General features: G+C 33.3%; 1 protein-coding gene across 1 annotated transcript; it reads left to right on the top strand.

Annotated features, from left to right (window-relative positions):
* The first annotated feature begins 13,689 nt into the window (after nucleotides 1-13,689).
* On the top strand, nucleotides 13,690-14,097 carry LOC137715703 (gibberellin 2-beta-dioxygenase 6-like). Its single transcript, XM_068455044.1, has one exon. It carries the CDS (start codon nucleotides 13,690-13,692, stop codon nucleotides 14,095-14,097), a length of 408 nt encoding a protein of 135 aa, XP_068311145.1.
* The last annotated feature ends 291 nt before the right edge of the window (nucleotides 14,098-14,388 follow it).

Here is a 14,388-nt window from a genome sequence, read left to right as displayed (position 1 = left end):
CTCCCACTGATTTTAAGGTATACACATTCATCGACAATATTAGCCTCAAAACCATAAGAGGTAATTACATTGTCAGACTTTAAATACCATTGGCGGGAGGCCTGTTTTAGTCCATATATGGATTTTCTTAATTTGCAAACTAAATGACTTTTCTTTTCATCAAAGAAACCTTCTGGCTATATCATGTATACCTTTTCTTCAAGATCTCCATTCAGGAATGCTGTTTTCACATCCATTTGATGTAACTCTAAATCAATATGAGCTACTAAAGCCATGACTATTCTAAATGAATCCTTCTTTGAAACTAGAGAGAAGGTTTCATGGTAATCAATGTCTTCCTTTTGAGTGAAACCCTTAGCTACAAGTCTTGCCTTATATCGTTTAATACTACGTGATGCATTTCTTTTGTTCTTATAAACCCATTTGCATCCAATAGTTGAATGCCTATTAGGTAGTTCAACGAGCTGCCACACTTGATTTTTATCCATAGATTCCATTTCTTCTTTCATGAAATTATACCAAAGATTAAAGTTTGAACTCTTCATGGCTTGGGAAAATGTGCACGGATCATTTAGTGGTCCAACATCATAGTCAGACTCTTGAAGGTATACAACATAATCACTAGAAATATCTGTCTTCTTTATTCTTGTAGATTTCCTTATCTCTATTCCCTGGTTTTGTTTTATTCATTCTGAGTAGTAAGTTCCACACTGGCTTGTTCTTCATGGAGTGGTTACACTTGAATGGGTTGTATTTCAAGAGTATCATTTGAAAGATTCTCTTGAAAAACAACCACTCTTCCTTCTTTCAAAGAAGACTCATTAGCCTCATTAATTTCCTCAATTTCTATATTATGAGGCAATTCACTCCCACTAAGCTCATGAATCATGATCTTCAAGAAATTTAGCATTTCTAGCTTCAACATTTCTGGGTGTGTGTGAATGACAAAAGAATTTGAATCCATTTGAATTAGGTGGATACCCTATGAAAAAACCACTTACTGTCCTTGAGTCAAGTTTCTTTAATTGTGGATTATAAACTCTCACTTCAACTGGACAACCCCATATGTGTAAGTGTCTTAAGCTAGGTTTCCATCCATTCCAAATTTCAAATGGTGTTTCAAGAACGGATGGAAATTTGGTTAAATTTTAAATAAACTTAACATTGGATTGTCAAAGCAAACCTTAAAAAGTACCAACTTTGAAACTGAAATTAAATTTCTAGAAAAAGACGGAACATAAAAAACATTTTCCAAATCTAAATTAAAATCGTATGCTAATTTTAATTTAAAAGTCCTCACTACTTCAACACTGGAGCACTTCCGATTTTCTGAGTAGATGTGTTGCTTATTGCCTCTCGGCTTCCTGTGGTTTAGGAACCCCTAAATGACATTGGTAATGTGAATTGAAGCACCAGAGTCAATCAACCATGTATTACTAGGAGCCTCAATAAAATAAGATTTATGACACACATAAGCAAATAAAGTACCTTTATTTTCCAGCCATTTCTTGTACTTGGCGCACTCCTTCTCGTGTCCCTTCTTGTTGCAAAAGAAGCATGCATCCTTGTCGGCAAAATGCTTCATCGGTTTCTTTCCTTTGACCTTAGGAAAATGTTTTCCTTTCTTGGCACCTTCATGCTCGTTAATTACGAAATGAGTAGTTTTCAATTTCTCAAGTTTCAATCTCTCTTCCTCTTGAACAAAGTTCATTGGAAGACCAATTTTCCTTATGTGTATTATAGGAAATTTTGAATGGTCCATACTCAAGAGGAGAGAATTGAGAATGAAATTGACCAAGAGTGACTCAGAAATTTCTATCTCTAAAGACTTAAGTGGAGCCGCAATGTCGCTAATTTTCATAATGTGCTCACGCACTCTTGGAATTGTCGTGCTTCATGCTTGAGAGCTAGCAAGTGACTTATCAGAAACTGTTCTTCAATGGCTTTCATGAAATTTGTCACCTTATCACATTCTGGGATTGAACTCCGAATGCTCTTGCTCACATTGGATTTGATGGGCATCAGATTTAAGCGATTAGATCGCTCCCAACGCTCATACGCAACCTTGCCTTCTTGAGCGTTTAATTCCATGGGGCATGGGTTGTTCATCTCCACGGAGAGCAGGTCAAGATCCATGCACCCAAAAGCTAACAGGACTTTGTCGTTCCAATTAGAAAAATTGTCACCACACAACATTGGAACACGAGATGAATCAAAAGAGATAACTGCAAACCAAAATGAAAAAACAAACAATAATCATGCTTTCGAAATGTAAATTCACACCTTCATGTGGGCAGAGGTTGTATAATACAAGAATTTACATATGCTTTTATGTAATCAATCAAAACCAAAAATCCATATGTGTGGGAATAGAAAAACTAACACTTATATGTCTAGATTGTCATTTTGCTTTTCACTAATATTAAATAATTACTTCCTGCGGATAGAGTAGTTATTTAGATTACTGTAATTTGTAGATGCCTCATTCCTTATTTCATGTTTTTAAAACTAAACTCCTTAAGTGATTAAAGCACACACTTTATAGACTTAAGATGATGTGGCTAATCTTAAATCAACATGAAGCAATTATATATGTATCAATTTACTGAGTTCAAATGAAAAGAAACTCATAATATACATGGATATGGCATCAACTTACAGTTTCCATATAATAATGAAATATAACTCGTAATATGAATAGATTAAACAAGTTTGAACCCTTAAGCACGATCAAACAATATCACTTCGTGTCGTAGGAAAACTGAATTGTGAATAATATGTATTGAAGGTGGCTCTGATACCACATGTTATCAGTTTTGGTGATCACATTTAGCGCAGCAACATGTAAATTGAATTTGAACTAACCTCCAGCCATGATTGTCCAACAACAGGTTTCTAGCAGCACAAAAAAATCAAAAGCTCCTGTAACTCTAGTTTAAGTGATCTTCTAGCCTATTGCCACTTGAGTACCTTTCTCAGATGGAATGCAAGGCTCTATATAGGCTAGGCTAGGCTACAGACCTCTTAATCTCAAAACAAACTAACTCCACTAATCCCTACCATCAAGGGATTCGCTAAGTCAAAATCTCTCCTCTTATTTGTCAACTAGAGTCATGCTCTTAGTGGATTTTAATCAACTAGAGTCATGCTTGGAGTGGGTTGTTTGACTAATTCATATCTTAACTAATTATCAATATCAGCAACTAAATATTAATGACTAATATGTGCGCCACCTTAAGTGAAAAATATTTAAACGTTGCTAACACTCCGCTCTATGCAAACACAACATATTAAATAATAAGACCCATCAATCAAAGTTGCACCCAAAGAAACAAATACATGAAGAATGTAACGAACAAAAACATGATAATTTATAATCCATGTCACACAATCTAATACGAATATGACGACAATCCATCAAGTCGCATTGTTAGACTGTCAATCCTTCCATCAACCGACACTAACGCAGTCTAATCTATCATGACATAAATAAGAACGATCTACCACGCTGCATTGTTAAACTCACAAATTCATTCAACCGACACCAACCCAGTCTAATCTAATACAATATGATCATAAACGGCGATCTACCTACCATGTTGCGTTGTCATACTGTCAATAATTGATTCCACCAACACCAACCTTACACTCGTGACCACAAATACAGGAATTAACGAGAGTGCATTAAATAAACTTGAACCATCTATCATTGTGGAAAAATGAGTTTTGGTATATTTCCAATTGATGTTTTGTGTTTACAGCAAGAGGCATGATATGAAGCCAAAAAACACAAGGGAAGATACACGCCACCTTCTCCTTGATTTAAGGCCTAAACATATGGCTTTTGACTGATTACAAAGCATTCCTTGATTTAAGGAGATTTACATCAAGGAGTCACCTAAAGACCCTAAGACCCTAGTTTCTAGGAGCAGCAGCATGTTGCTGCAGGAAGGACAGCGATAGGACTTGCTGCTACTGAAAACAAAGGTGGCTGCAGAAGACTTTAGGGGTTACCTTTGTTTAATGTTTGTTTCACTTGCTGTGGCTTTTCGTTCAAGAATCATCAATCATCAAGCTTGATAACTGATAAGAAATCAACAAAGTTCAGAAACTAAGAGATCGAACTCAACCTTTATCAAAAAAAGAAAGCAGCCTAAACGTCTGAAAAAAAAAAATTCACCTAAAAGTCTCTAAAATCTAATAAAAAAATTTGAATAAAAAACCAAAAACAGAACAATTGTTTTCTTTTTTATACGAACCCAATCATGTCAAATAAATTGACAAAAAACGAAGATAATATGCATATATCATACAAGAGTTTGTCACAGAAGTCTAACCTGCGCCGCAGAAAGCAAGTTCAGGTATCTTTCTCCGAGATGCTTACTCGCGCTGGGATGGGGAGTTAAGAACTCAAGGAAAACTTAAGCCGATCGCTGTTTTGCTATCCTTCAGTTATAAAGGAAAGAGAAGCTGTTGATGTTTCAAGAACAATCCGGACTTTCAAGTTGGCACTAAAAAGGTGCCTACTATGAATTGGTTGTTAAATTTAGAGAAACGGGCTTTAGTGGTTCGCTACAAATTATGCTGAAATATTTGTTAAATTTACATATTATTCTCCATGATATAAAAAGGGCACTATCCATATAAGAAGAGATGGGGCGTATGACGTTTCGTCAGTGGTAAAAGGTAGAGGTGGGCGTTTTAGTGGTCTACCGACCAACTCACCAGATATGGGGATTTTTTTTTCTTTTTTTCTTTGAAAAATACGATAGTTTGTTTCATTTCATCCAAGTGGTAAAACCCAAGTGTTACATAAGAGTTCTCAATGCCTTAGAGTACATTCTTCTACAAGCAAATCAATAATAACACTCGGAGGGAGGCATTCCATTCACAACTTCAGGTCAGAGTTAGCCCAATCCGTGCAAGTCGGTAGGCTATAGAGTTTGATTTGCGGCGAGTATGGATCACAATAACTTCGGTGATGGGTCACAGTAACTCATCAGATACGGGTTAGGTTCTAAACATTAAAACTTTATTTTTGAATAAAAATCCTACCACTCCTTCAATAGGTGGATTGGCTTTAAAAGTTGACAATCTGAAGCGAAGAACTCAGGTAATTCAAATTCATTTTTTTTCTCTATTAAATATATATCTCTCTCACTTTGCAGTTTTGTTTTTGGGTTCCAATTGTGTTGTTCAATCTCTCCCTTTTTTTTCTTGAGAAATTTTTTAGTGTACCGGAATCACGGCCCGATACACAAATATCATAGAATGGTTGAAATTTTTTCTCAAATGTCCAACAATTTAATATATCGAGTTGTATATCTAACATACTAAAAAATCTCTCATTTTTCTTCGGCAAATAATGAGTTGTAAGTTTTTCTTTTACTATTGGTTAGGGGGACAAAGAATGCGAAAGCCACAATAAGAGTTTTTTTTTTTTTTTTTTTTTAAAGAAAAATTATGAGTGTAAAAATAAAAGCACGTGACATTGTCTTAGGGCAACTTTCAATACTTTTAACGATCGGTCGTGGGTCCGATAAAACGTGGCAAAGATTTGAGAAGGACGTATAAATATAGTTTCAGTAAAATGGTCCAAATGGAGTACTATTCGATTTGAACTACTATTTGAATGATTTCTTTCAAAAACTTAACCCTTTCAAGCATCTAATTTTAAATGAACCATGCCTAATGACAAATGGATAAGTGTTTAATTATAGTTTTTAACTTCAATTATTCAGATACGTGTTAATTTGTAATTGATTTTTTAGCAACACATGTTGCTCCTCTTTTAATAGCTAGCGAAACATAGTTCATTTTAAATTCTCTCATATCCATCAGTTTACAAAGGCAAATACTGTTTAGTGAGGAGTAATGTCAATTTTGCTGCCCTTACCGTTACCTTGTTCTTACCCTCCTAAAACAGGTGAACTTGATCTAAGCGCTACCACCACTACCCATTTCGATTTGTTAACGAGACCAAGCCTAACCCTAGGTTATGCTACAAGTAGTTTGGCAGTTACAAGTCTGGATTTTAAAATTCAATACAATATCGTATTATAGGCACTCTCATTGGTTTATAGATATGCAAATTATGTGTAATTTCAATAGTTTTTGGTACATGAGTTGTATTAGTTGTATAAGTACATTAGTGTTAAGTGTTGTCATTAGTTTTACATATAAGAGAAAAGAAATAGGTAAATGAAACATTAAGAATGATTTTGCAAATAACTTGTTCTACATTTGGATGCATAAATAATTTTCGATTCAAATAATTTTTACTAGGATAATATTCAGATAAAGATTAAGAAATTGAACCGTTCTAATTATAAAAATTTATACAGGAAAAATGCGTGGGAGAAATTCCTAAGAGATGCGAATATTATCCTAAAATGAATAAATAAAATGATGTTTTAAATAGCAAACTCATCAGGTACAAATAGGGCCTTATGGTTAAACATTCAAATAATGATATAATTGTTGTGTTTATAGGCTATATATATTAAAAATAAAAAATAAAAAAAGTGAGGACAGAATGAAAAAAAAAAAAAAAAAAAAAGAACATGTGCGTGTGCAATATAGGTTAGTCTTAAAAAATGTATTAGGTTAAAATTGATCTTAGAATCGAATATAAAAGAAATAATATATTTGACCATTTGTGATTTTTTTTTTTAACGAACTTACGCTGTCAAATTAAATATATAATGCTAAAAATCATCTTGATCAACAATAAATTTCAAACAACATAAGCATTAAGTTTTGTAACATTCTTCCATGCACCAGTTTAATTAATGGCTTGATTTATATCACTAAATTTTGACAATCATAATCTAACTATTCAAACCATCATGCATCCGATCAACATCTTGTTAAACATTGAGTGGTAAAAATAGAAGAGAAAGATTATCTCCTCTTTTTTTTTTTTAATTTTTTTATTTGAACGATAACGGACTCACGGTTAAATTAAATTAATATTTTTATAAAATAAAATAAAGAATATGAGAAAAAAGGTTGAAATAGAATAAAAAGAGAAAATGAAGGAATCCTAATTCAAAAATAGCACATGTAAACTGACAGACCTATGACTGATTTAGGAGCTACCTTTCCAATCCATCATTCTCTCTTTTTTTTTCATAGATTTTGCCTAGGGTTGGAGAATGGACCACGTGTTCCGTGTCGGCACCATAATATTCAGAAACAAAAAAAAAAAAAAAATTTACCAGACCGAGACACAATACGATACGCTAAATGTTATAATACATTTAGTATAATGAGTTATGACCCCGTTAGATTAAAAAATCTCTTTAGAAAAGAAAATTTGTCTAGCATGCAAGGATACGATCTAATACGACAAATATTATAATACATTAAATATATCGAGTTGTGATCCCAACACAAAGCAAAATTTTTGAAACAAACAACATCCTGGTCCCACTTGTAGAATAAACAAATGGACCTTTGTCTCGCTAAAAAAGGTTGTTGTCCCATTCCTTGTACCAGTTTGATATAATAATTAATAAGCAGCCTCGTGCCCAACAACAAGACGATGACCTCCATTGTTCTGAGAAAAAAATGGCTTCTGAATCCTACCCTCCACCGTTTCGTTCACTTCCAGATTCAACCCAGGCCGTTGATTTGGATGACCAAGTCAACCCGGTTCATGATTCGGAGTATCCGATTCCTTTGGTGGATCTCCAGAGCCTGAAACTTGGGTAGGCATGGGAGTTTTGGGGAATTTTTCTTTTGGTCAATCATGGTGTTCCTCCAACCCCTTTGACCCAACTTCGGGAGCATGCCAAAATGGTTTCTTCCCTGCCGTTTGAGTCCAAACAGAGCCTTACCACCAGCCCTCTGTCCTACTTCTGGGGTACCCCTGCCCTTACTCCATCTGGGGCGGCCTTATCAATAAAGGGTAGTAGTACCCTCCAGAATATCAACTGGGTTGTAGGACTCAACGTCCCTCTAGTTCAACTTAGTCAATTTCAAACTGACAATCCCATAATTGCTTCTTTCAGGTATCTTTCTTTTCATTGGTTGTAAAGCATGGTTTGGAAATTTTGACCCAATTCAATGTTGTTTATATTGTATTTGCATTGAAAGGTGTATGCACTTACGAATGACTTCTTCCATGTAAGAATATTATAACGTTTTGAAGAAAGATAAGAAAACTGTCTAGGATAAGAAAAGATGAGAAGCATGGTTTAACCCTTAAAAAAAAGGAATCCTAATGACATTCTTATGGGAAGATTCATTAGGATTAAGTCCATATACATACAAAGCTAAGGCCCCTGCTTACAACACACAGAAACTTATATGAACATCCCATTAGTTCGGGTATAAATGAGTGTTGAGTGTGCAGAAGACTTTGATTAACTAACATATTATGGATTCCAATACAATTTTCACCGAAGGAGAAGTCCATGGTTGACCCTATTCCGCACGGTTCTATCAAAGATAGTTCATCTTTCCTACATGCCATGTTGATTTCTAGTACTTTATCAATTGAGCATAATTTATGGATTCTTTCAGGTTAGTGTTTTTAGTTGTTTATGAAATATATAAAGTCTAACAGTTGGTATCAAAGTAGGTCATAATACAACTAAGGGCCTACTCAGTAAACCCTAAAAGTTGATGTCTTGAACATGTTTTAAGTTTTGCTCAATTTCCATACTCATGTTTCTCGGCAAAAAGAAATTGGTTTTCTATGTGAATTGTGTTTTAACCTAAATTTCATATTGAAATTTGAGATAGCTATATATTAAAACTTGTCTTTTGACTTGAAGGAATATTACAACCTATTAATTGATATTGCATCCTATTTTGATTTAATTGTCTCATTGGGTTTATACATGTTTATTAGCTTTATCAGAACTATCTTAATCAAGTCTCCTATGTGGTTCTACATATATAATTTGGGATGTTAAAATTAAGAATTTCTGAAAAAGGCATTAAGTATATATATATTTGTCATGAACTAGAACTTCTTGAGGCTGGTATATGAATGTATATAACATGATGACAAACCCTTTTTTGTCACATACATATTTCGGCAAAAGTGGTAAACATGGTTATTAACCTATTAATTTTCCTTTTTTTAATTTTTGTTGACATAGAGAACTTCGGGAATGTAAATAGGCATATATATATATATATATATAAGTTTCTGTTTTGACTTTCAGTTCTTAGTTTGAATGTTGATAAAATTCTTGGGAATGGCATATGGCATAGTCGCATATATACTACATAATATGATGGACTAACATTTATTTTATCATGCTTTTATTCCCAGAAAAAAGAAAAGTGCACATCCTTATTATTAGTTTTATCATTATTCAACGTTATTGCATAATTTTTGGCAACATGGAGAATTTAAGGATGTTAATAAGCATTAAGAATGTGGCAACCCACAATTTGCTTTAACATATGGTTTTGACTTGGTTTCCTTGTTCAAGTTTTTGATAAATTACTTTTCAGAGATTCTCGGTGCTACTAATGTAAATTGTGTTGCAGGTTCTTGGTTAGTTCACATATATGGTAAGTTTTGATGTGTACAAATATACAAAAAATTTGATAGCATGAAAGTGGTAATTTGAAGTGATTTTGATTACCTTTTATTCATTAAGTTTATGGTATATGCTATCAGTAGTACTTGCAACCTTGCAATTCATATGCACATATGTAAATCTCATGTTTGTCTTCAGTGATATACATTACTTTTCAGGCATGATAATTCCGGAATGCATTTAGTGAGGTATGCATATGTTTAATCCATGTCTATTTCAATGGATTTTAATTTAAAGGTGATAGCCATGTATGGTTTAGTTTTTAGCTTTAACTAATGATACTTCATGACCTTGAATATGTATATTGCTTATTTTATAGCCCATGTTTTGGTATTATGAGATCTATTAACTATTAAGACAATAGTATGCAGACTATATTATTGATTGTATACCATAGATATGTTTTGCTGCTAAAATTGGCTAAAAGAGGGAACAACCTCGTTAAGAACATTAGAGGACACCTCTGATCATGAAGCCTACAGGATTGTGTATATCACATATGTGATGGTCTTGAAGCAGTGTATGAGACAACTATTGTAGCAAAGTACGTGAATTCATAAATTTAAGTGTAAGTGTATCCTTACAACGTGTCTAAATCACATTTGTTTCATGAATATCTATTATTGTTGTATTAGCATGCTAGTTGAAACATATGACTAAATGCATGTTAAAAAAGTACCTTACAAAATCAAGGAATATATCGTATTCAACTCATGAGTTATATCTTAAATAAGACATATATCAGGATTTAATTTGGTCTTCAAGCTCACTGCTACCTAGATTTTGTTTGCAATTTGTTTTATAAAACTAGTATCTTCTCACAATATGTTGATATGCTACTACATGCTCAATCTCTATTTGGACTAGTTAATGTTTTCAATTTAATATATATGATCAAACCGAATAATTGATATAAATAACTAAAACTGGAAAAATCATTCGTATATATCAATATTTGGTTGCCTAATATTTTGCAAAAGTCATGCTAGAATTGCTTTCTGGTTTTTCAATTCTATAGCAAGCTATTTTTCTTATCATGCAGATATGGAACTAATGCATGGTTAAGATCCTGGATGAAATTAGCTTCACATGTTTTAAAATATTAGGTCTAATTAAAACCGGAAAATTGTATGTTTCTCCAACTTTGCTAAATAAGCATGCTCTTCGATTGAAATTTTTACTATTAAGACATGCTAAAAGTTATCATAAGATCAATGTTTTTGAGATGTTCTTGGGTGAATGGAACGCAACAAATATGTTCCATTGATTCAAGGGCATTAAAAATTCAAAGTTTAGTTGATCAAATTGCATTAGTAGTCAAAACAATATGACTATATCTCCAAACAAAGGTGTGACTAGTCTTATTGGTTCGATTAGTAGTGGCTTAGTGTAAAGTATAGATTATGTGAAGCCTATGATAACTGATCGCCAAACAAAGGTGGATGGTTTTCATGTCTATATTTTGCTCACATGATTTATATTTTAACACTAAAAACTGATTAAGCTTCAACCAAATAAAGGTGCGAGTTGTTTCAGTGATAAAGTCTATGGGGTATTTGTTTATTTGTTAATTTAAAATCATGATAGTTCTATGTTTAAAGTTTTGAATGCTTTTCATGTGAGCCCCCTTAAATCCCATATTGGGATCGATAAAGCATGACATAGAATTTGTTTTGGTCTTTAAGGCTTCTTGACCAAATATAATCTTCATTGGTTTAAATTAATTTTTGGATCAAGATACACGTTTGATTAAATTTTCTTTTCAAAAGTGGCTTATTGCAGTGTATTCAGAGATGGTGGTATGTTTATCTTGTTAAAAGTTTTGGATTTCTTCAAGATTGGCTATATGATTTAATGTTTGTTATGTGTTGTCTTCTCTTCTCAAAATTAAATGGAGCATATGTTGTTGAACACATGAAGGATAATCACAATTGCATAAGGTACACATTGAAATCTGCTGCTATGTTATTTATTTGCATATCTTTATGGTTCAAGATTTATTCATGATAAAGCTATATGTTGAAGTAGACTTCTTAAAGCTTCTTTAGACACCAAAATAAAAGCACGTGATATTGTCTTAGGGCAACTTTCAATACCTTTAACGATCAGTCGTTGGTCCGATAAAACGTGGCAAAGATTTGAGAAGAACGTATAAATATAGTTTTCAGTAAAACAGTCCAAACGGAGTACTATTCTATTTGACCTACTATTTGAATGATTACTTTCAAAAACTTAACCCTTTCAAGCATCCAATTTTAAATGAATCATGCCTAATCACAAATGGACAAGTGTTCAATTATAGTTTTTATCTTCAATTATTCAGACACATGTCAATTTGTAATTGATTTTTTAGCAGCACATGTTGCTCCTCTTTTAGTAGCTAGCGAAACATAGTTCATTTTAAATTCTCGAAGATCCATCAGTTTACAAGTGAAATTACTATTTAGAGTGAAGAGTAATGTCAATTTCGTTGCCCTTACCGTTACCTTGTTCTTGCCCTCCTAAAACGGATGAACTTGATCTAAGGGCTACCACCACTACCCATTTCGATTTGTTAACGAGACCAAGCCTAACCCTAGGTTATGCTACAAGTAGTTTGACAGTTACAAGTCTGGATTTTAAAATTCAATACAATATCGTATTATAGGCACTATCATTGGTTTATAGATATGCAAATTATGTGTAATTTCATTAGTTTTTGGTACATGAGTTGTATTAGTTGTATAAATACATTAATGTTAAGTGTTGTCATTAGTTTTACATATAAGAGAAAAGAAATAAGCAAATGAAATATTAAGAATGATTTTGCAAATAACTTGTTCAACGTTTGGATGCATAAATAATTTTGGATTCAAATAATTTTTACTAGGATAATATTCAAATAAAGATTAAGAAATTGAACCGTTTTAATTATAAAAATTTATACGGAGAAAATACGTGGGAGAAATTCCTAAGAGATGCGAATATTATCCTAAAATGAATAAATAAAATGATGTTTTAAATAGCCAACTCATCAGGTACAAATAGGGCCTTAGGGTTAAACATTCAAATAATGATATAATTGTTGTGTTTATAGGCTATCAAAAAAAAAAAAAAAAAAAAAGTGAGGACAAGATGATAAAAAAAGAATACGTGCATGTGCATTTAGGTTAGTCTTAAAAAATGTATTAGGTTAAAGTTGATCTTAGAATTGAATATAAACGAAATAATACATTTGACCATTTGTGATTTTATTTTTTAACGAACTTACGTTGTCAAATTAAATATATAATGCTAAAAATCATCTTGATCAACAATAAATTTCAAACAACGTAAGCATTAAGTTTTGTAACATTCTTCCATGCACCAGTTTAATTAATGGCTTGATTTGTATCACTAAATTTTGACAATCATAATCTAAGTATTCAAACCTTCATGCATCCGATCAACATCTTGTTAAACATTGAGTGGTAAAAATATCGGAGAAGGATTCTTTCTCTTATTTCCTCCATTCCTTCTTATTTGAATGACTATGATTAATTAACGTCAACATTTTATATTTATTTTTAATAAAAAAAGAGATAAAATAGAGAATGTGAGAGATGAGCATGAAAGAAGATGGAAGAGAATTTTAGTCCAAAAAAAAAGCACATGTGCATAGACATACCTATGACTGATTTAGGAGCCACCTTTCCAATCCATCATTCCCTTTTTTTTTTCATAGATTTTGCCTAGGGTTGAAGAATAGACCACAGGTCCCGTGTCGGCACCATAATATTCAGAAAAAAAAAAAAAAAAATTAGCATGCCGAGACACAACACCCTACAATAAGTGTGTTAATGAGTTATAATCATGACAGATTGAAAAATCTCTTTTTTAGCATGCAGGGACACGATTATATGCAAATGTCATAATACACTAAATATATCGAGTTGTGATCCCGACACACTGAAAAATATTTGAAATAAACAACATCCTGGTCCCACTTGTAGAAAAAACAAATGGACCTTTGTCTCGCTAAAAAAGGTTGCCGTTCCATTCATTCTCTTGGCTGGAAGATTTTTCAGTGTGCCAGTTTGCTATAATAATTATTAAGCAGCCTCCTGCCCAACAACAAGACGATGACCTCCATTGTTCTGAGAAAAAAATGGCTTCTGAATCCTACCCTCCACCGTTTCGTTCACTTCGAGATTCAACCCAGGCCGTTGATTTGGATGACCAAGTCAACCCGGTTCATGGTTCGGAGGATCCGATTCCTGTGGTGGATCTCCAGAGCCTGAAACTTGGGGAGGCATGCGAGTTTTGGGGAATTTTTCGTTTGGTCAATCATGGAGTTCCTCCAACCCCTTTGACCCAACTTCGGGAGCATGCCAAAATGGTTTTTTCCCTGCCCTTTGAGTCCAAACAGAGCCTAATCACCAGCCCTCTGTCCTACTTCTGGGGTACCCCTGCCCTTACTCCATCTGGGGCGGCCTTATCAACAAAGGGTAGTAGTACCCTCCAGAATATCAACTGGGTTGAAGGACTCAACGTCCCTCTAGCTCAACTCAGTTAATTTCAAACTGACAATCCCATAATTGCTTCTTTCAGGTATGGTTCTAAAGTATGGTTTGGAAATTTTTGACCCAATTCAAATTGTTTTTATTGTATTTGTATTGAAAGGTGCATGTACTTACGAATGACTTCTTACATGTAAGGATATTATAACGTTTTAAAGAAAGATAAGAAAACTGCCTAGAATAAGAATAGATGAGAAGCATGGTTTTACCCTTAGAAAAAAAAAATGAATCCTAAAGACATTATTATGGAAAGATTCATTAGGGTGAAGTCCATATAAATATAAGGC

The sequence above is a fragment of the Pyrus communis genome, chromosome 14, assembly GCF_963583255.1.
Source record: "Pyrus communis chromosome 14, drPyrComm1.1, whole genome shotgun sequence".
In the NCBI taxonomy this organism is placed as follows: Eukaryota; Viridiplantae; Streptophyta; class Magnoliopsida; order Rosales; family Rosaceae; genus Pyrus; species Pyrus communis.
This window is presented reverse-complemented; position numbering and strand designations above follow the sequence as displayed.

What these genes read in the sequence shown, in the direction of transcription:
- LOC137715703 (XM_068455044.1), top strand. Translation starts at nt 13,690, where the DNA reads ATGGCTTCTGAATCCTACCCTCCACCGTTTCGTTCACTTCGAGATTCA.